Here is a 5,230-nt window from a genome sequence, read left to right on the forward strand (position 1 = left end):
CATTGCCGGTCCCGGTCCGGTACGGGCGCGACACTGAGGGTTGTGATCCGTTGCCGGACACGAAAAAAGACAAAAAGGAAAAAAAAAAAAAAAAGATTTTTGGCTAAAGCCTAGCCGAAAAGATGGGGACTATCTCAAAAGCCTTGTGGCAAAACAGGTCAGGTAAGTTGTTGCAAATTCAAAGTATGTGTGTCAGGGTCCTCCCAAGTGGAGGCAAAAAGGAAAAAAGAGTCTGGATGAAGGGGGACGGGGCAGGAGGGAATTACTAAGAAAGAATGAGAGAAGGGAAATCCATCCAGGCTACAGGAAGAGGGCAGGGTGGTCTGTGGATTAGAAGAGGTGCCATCAATTCCCATGACTGCCACTGGAGAGGGGAAGCTGGTGCCCAAATAGGAAGGCAGAACAGAGTAGGTAGCCCCCGTGTCCAACAGGAAGGAAATGGACTTACCCACTACCTGGAGCATGCCCCTGGGCTCGGCGTGGGTGAGAGGGGTTTCCGAGTCTGGGCCCCGTCAGTTGTCATCCAGGCCAAAGGCAGGACTTACTGGCTCGGAGTTTCCTCTGCGTGGAGGCGCCAGAGACCTTCCCATGCCGGGGCAGTCAGACCTCCAGTGGCCCATCCTCTGGCACTGAGGACAAGGGCACCGTTGGTCCTTTTGGATTTGGACATTGGCGGGCCCAGCATCCATCAGCGCCACACTTGAAGCAGGCCCCCGGATTGGGGGCGCTGGGTTACCCCTTTCCATTGGCTCCTGGAGCCAGGCGGCCGCAGGGCTGCTACCAAGGCTTGGGTTTGGAGTTGGACCTCCTGCCGGACGCGGGCTTGTCTAAGGTTCGGCCATTTCCTCCCGGGCATTAAAAACTTTAAATGCCATTCTCACCAGATCGGGAGTGGGAGTTTGAGGGCAGGAATGATTGAAAAAGAAAATGGGGGGCTAGGAGAATAGCTTCCGCCAGGGTAGAGGATTTGAAAATTTAGGGGCATTTAAGGGCCAATGGAGCCGATGTGAAAAGAAGGGGGGTGTCCGAGTAAGAAGGGCTTTCACATGGGTGGGTAGGATGGTTGGCAAGGGTGGGGCAGACGGGCAGGGCCGTTAGGAGAAGGGACGTGAGCACACCGGGGCAAGGCTGCCGCTGGCGCCGTATCAGAGACAAGTAGGAAGTCAGAGGAGCAGGTGGAGGGTCGGGAGGGACAGGTCAAACAGACGGGAAATCAAAGTTGGGCTCCAGGAGCTCAAAGGAGGCGGAGGAAGTTAAAGTTGAATTCAGAAAGAAGAAGCTGGATGGAGGGAGGAGACGCAGACGAGAAGTTAAGGTTGAGCTCCAGGAGCTCGGAAATGTGAGCGGGACTCCCGGAGTTCAGGAAGGAGAGGCCGGTCCACTTAAAATGAATTTAGATGGGGAAGTTCCCATAATTCCCGCTGGGCAGCTCCCAGAAAAAAGGCTCAAGACAGGTAAAGGCAAAGGAAATAACCGTGGATCGTGGCTAAGACAAAGAAGAGAGAAAGGGAAAAAGAAAGTAAAAAATTCGGTCCAATCCGGGAGGGGGAACGTAAAAGACAAGAGCGGGGGAGAAACCAGCGAGCACATGTAAAATGGGTAAAGGGAGCTCCAGGAGCTCTGGAGACGAGGACAGAGCAGATACAGTTGACTGAAGGCAAAACAGGCAGTGAGTAAAAAGGACAGCAGGGAGTGGATAAAGGGAGCTCCAGGAGCTCCGGAAAAAAGAATGATACAGTTACAATTGAACAGACGAAACGGTAAAATTGGGATTAATGCTTGTTCATCTGGTGTTATAGTTTCCTGTGGCTGGTAAGAAAAGCTGGGATATAAGGAATTTTGGCCCGTTTTCCTGATTGCTTACAAAAGTTGTATAAGTCCCATAGAATGTCGGGATTGAGGGACCCAAAGGGAGGCCACTTGTTTTGATTATCTAAGTTATAGTTGGGCCATTCCTGAGTGGAGAGTTTAATGAGTCGTTTTGGCTTGATGTTTGGGGTTAAGCCCAAGTGTGAAGGTTAGTTAGGAGACATTTCAGAGGGGAGTCAGCTGGGATAGACGAGGCACCACTCCCATGAGAATGGAGGAGAAAGTACCGGCTCCAAAGGGGTGACCCCGCTTCAGATGGGGTACCAAGAAATCTCAAACCCCGGAAGCGGTCGTCACCGGTTTCCTGGTGGTTGAGGGACCCCAAAGGGCCGTAGAGCTGAGGGGCACCTGGCACCGGGACTTACGAATGCCTACTGGCAGAAACGAAAACCCCACAGCGAACAAGAGAGAGTGGGAAAGGGTAACCTCTTCTCGCCTTGGCTAAGTCCCAGAGAGAGAGAGAGAGAGAGAGAGAAAGAGAGAGAGAAAGAGAGAAAGACATGGAAGAAGTAATCCAAAGACTCACCAATTAGAAGGCTGGTGTTGGATGTGCTGGTGGCGGCCAGGAAGAAGGGTCGGGCTGAGTGTTGTCACTGGTGTGGGCTCCAGGCAATGGGCAGAGAAACGGATGGGGGTCCCAATAGGAGTTGGGAAACCCCATCTGAGCCATGGCACCAATGTGGCAGCTTGATTTCACCCACATGCCACGTCACAAAACCTATTGTTACTTACTAACTTTGGTGGACGCCTTTACAGGATGGATTGAGGCTTACCCCACAGCTCGAGAAACAGCGAACGTGGTAGCTGCTATACTCATTAAATATATCATCCCAAGGTTTGGCCTCTCACGGACCCAACAATCTGAACAGCCCAGCCTTCACCTCCAGTGTCACCCAGCAGGTCTCCGAAAGTCTGAGTGTCACTTGGAAACTCCATATCCCTTACAATCCTTGGGAACGAATTCGAGAAGTGTCTAGGGTATCTGTCAACCAGCTTCTGCTCCACTCCTACTCCAACGTGCCCACTTCCAACAACCCCTATGATGCCCCTCATTCAGCAGGAAGTAGCCAGAGATGATGGTGATGCCCATTTTCCTATCTAAACCAAAGAGGGGGGGAATGTTAGGCAACTATGTTTTAGGCGATGTCTAAGATGGCGGCGGGCGGATGGGAGGAACACCCAAAATGGTTGCGGAGAGTTTCAGGTCCCTAGAACAGCACGTTTTCTGAGAATCAAAAAAAACCCCTCCCCCTTCTTCCTCACCACCACATCTCTTTCCTGCACGTGCGAATTTCTCCACCTACAGAAAAATCTCAACTCAGCTTAAACCCCACTCGCTTCCCTCCCCTTCCTTCTTAGCCAATAGGAACAGTCCAGCTCGGCCTAACTGGATATAAAAGGCCCAGCCCGACTCTCCCTGCTGCTGCTCCCACCTCCGAGAGGGCAGCCCGCTTGTTCATTTTGCCTGCCTAGTACACTTTGGTTGAGTCCCTGTCTCCTGCTGTGTTTCTTTTGTGCTCAGGCTGGGGCTTTTCCTTTCAACTACTAATATTAAAAAAAAATTACTAAGCAATAGACTCACAATTTGTTAGTAAAAATTAAGGTCTAAACACCTTAGTATTAGCATTTTCAATACTTCTCAACATAGAAAATGAAAGAAAACAACCTATATTCCAAACAGAGGCTCTTGCCTGGGTCATGATACTTTAGTTTTTTTCAACTGAATTTGCATATGCTTTTATCAATTATGTCATGATGCTCATAACCATAAAGAAAATATAATTTAAATAATTAAAGGAAGTATGTGAGCTGATTCTGAAGATGTAGCTTTCAATCCAAAGATCCTATGTGGCAAACAAAAGTTGTCCTAATACTAGAGAATAATTAACAGTGCATAGGTTCACTTTCATGTCTATAGCTATATTCCTGGGAATCCATTTATAATTTTCATCTGCTAATCCCACAGGTTTGGTATCCTAAAACAGACAAGTCAATGTGCTTTACGAGTGATTTGTGTTCTTGGAATGTACTCAGTAAAGAAAATCTCCTTTTGGATTTCTATGACCTATTTCTCCTGATTCTGTACATCAACTGGCTGCTGCTTTCTAACATTTTTCAAATACTCCTTCCATCAAGAAGACTAAGGCCAGTAGGGATTTCCAAAGTGGGGAATCCAGTATGGTATAAATCCATTATTCAGAGGGTTCCTCTGGGTTTCCCAGGTTTGCACTTTCCTTGGGAGGCTCTAAGTTGACCTCTTGTGTGGCACTAGATTCTGAAGCCTCTGGTTGTAAACTGTCTCCATCAAGGACAATGTCTTCAGGATTTGGTGGGGGTGGACAGAAGTCTTCATTGGGGCAGATTTGCTGGAAAAGTGTTTCAGCCTGGCCAGGGAAGAAAGAACAACATAGACTTTAGACATCAGCTTAAAATATATGTGCATTTCTGGCACTATCTAAAAATATTTAAAGTGTCACCCTTAAAAATGTCTTTAACCAGGTTATACCACTTTACCAGTATACCTGAACTTTTAAAAGTCTGCTTTCAGAATTCTATGACTTTTCCCCTTCTAATTCTATACATGCACTCAGCTGTATTCTTAAAGGATAGCTGGACAGTACTTGATTAGGTTTATTATCAAGTGTTCAAATCAATGAGAATCTAAGTACATTCATTCTTCACATCAACAGGGATATACAATTTTTCTTAAAATTCTTTATATAATTTCCCATAGAGCCTATTTGTAATATTTGTATAGTCTTTAGCATATAATTTTAACAAGTCATTGCTCCAATCAAAAAAATTCTTTACTATTTGCTCAACCATTTGTTTTGCAATATAATTTCCCTCCCCTGTCCCTGGGCTTTAAAAAGTACACCACAGTATTTCAGCTGATGGACTTCAAATACATGGCCTCAGTGCAAATGCTGGCTCTGTCACTTAGCAGCTATGTGGTTTAAGAAATGCTTACTCAACTTCTAAGCCTTGGCTTCCTCATCTATAAAATAGTAAGCCTCTATATGCGGTAGCTAAGTATGGCAGGGTAAGAAAATAAAAAAGTATATATGATCTTAACAAGAAAAGGAAAAGAGAAAGAGAAAGAGAAAGAGAGAGAGAGAGAGAGTGTGTGTGAGTGTGTGTGTGTGTGTGTGCGCGCTGAGGGTACGTAAAAAAGGTCATGGAAAGATCTGTATGATTTCTTTTTTTCTGGAGACAAAAAATGACCACTTAGCAAGTCTTACAGAATTGGACCACCTTGCAGCCACAAAAAAGTATTGAGGGAGAAAAGTATCAAATGATAGTAATAAAGCCATTTACAAAACAGTCCCCAAACTTGATTATATATATATATATATATATA

The 5,230-nt window shown here is 46.2% G+C and overlaps 1 protein-coding gene across 1 annotated transcript in view; it reads right to left on the minus strand.

The window, feature by feature from the left end:
* Positions 1–3,556: 3,556 nt before the first annotated feature.
* CHM (choroideremia (Rab escort protein 1)) overlaps positions 3,557–5,230 on the minus strand; it is a 170,357-nt gene continuing 168,683 nt past the window's right edge. Inside the window, exon 15 of the mRNA XM_008577928.1 lies at positions 3,557–4,253. Within this exon, the coding sequence (XP_008576150.1) occupies positions 4,062–4,253 (192 nt within the window). The 3' untranslated portion in view covers positions 3,557–4,061. The remainder of the gene's footprint in view (positions 4,254–5,230) is intronic.

The sequence above is a fragment of the Galeopterus variegatus genome, unplaced genomic scaffold (assembly GCF_000696425.1).
Source record: "Galeopterus variegatus unplaced genomic scaffold, G_variegatus-3.0.2 Scaffold1605, whole genome shotgun sequence".
NCBI lineage: Eukaryota > Metazoa > Chordata > Mammalia > Dermoptera > Cynocephalidae > Galeopterus > Galeopterus variegatus.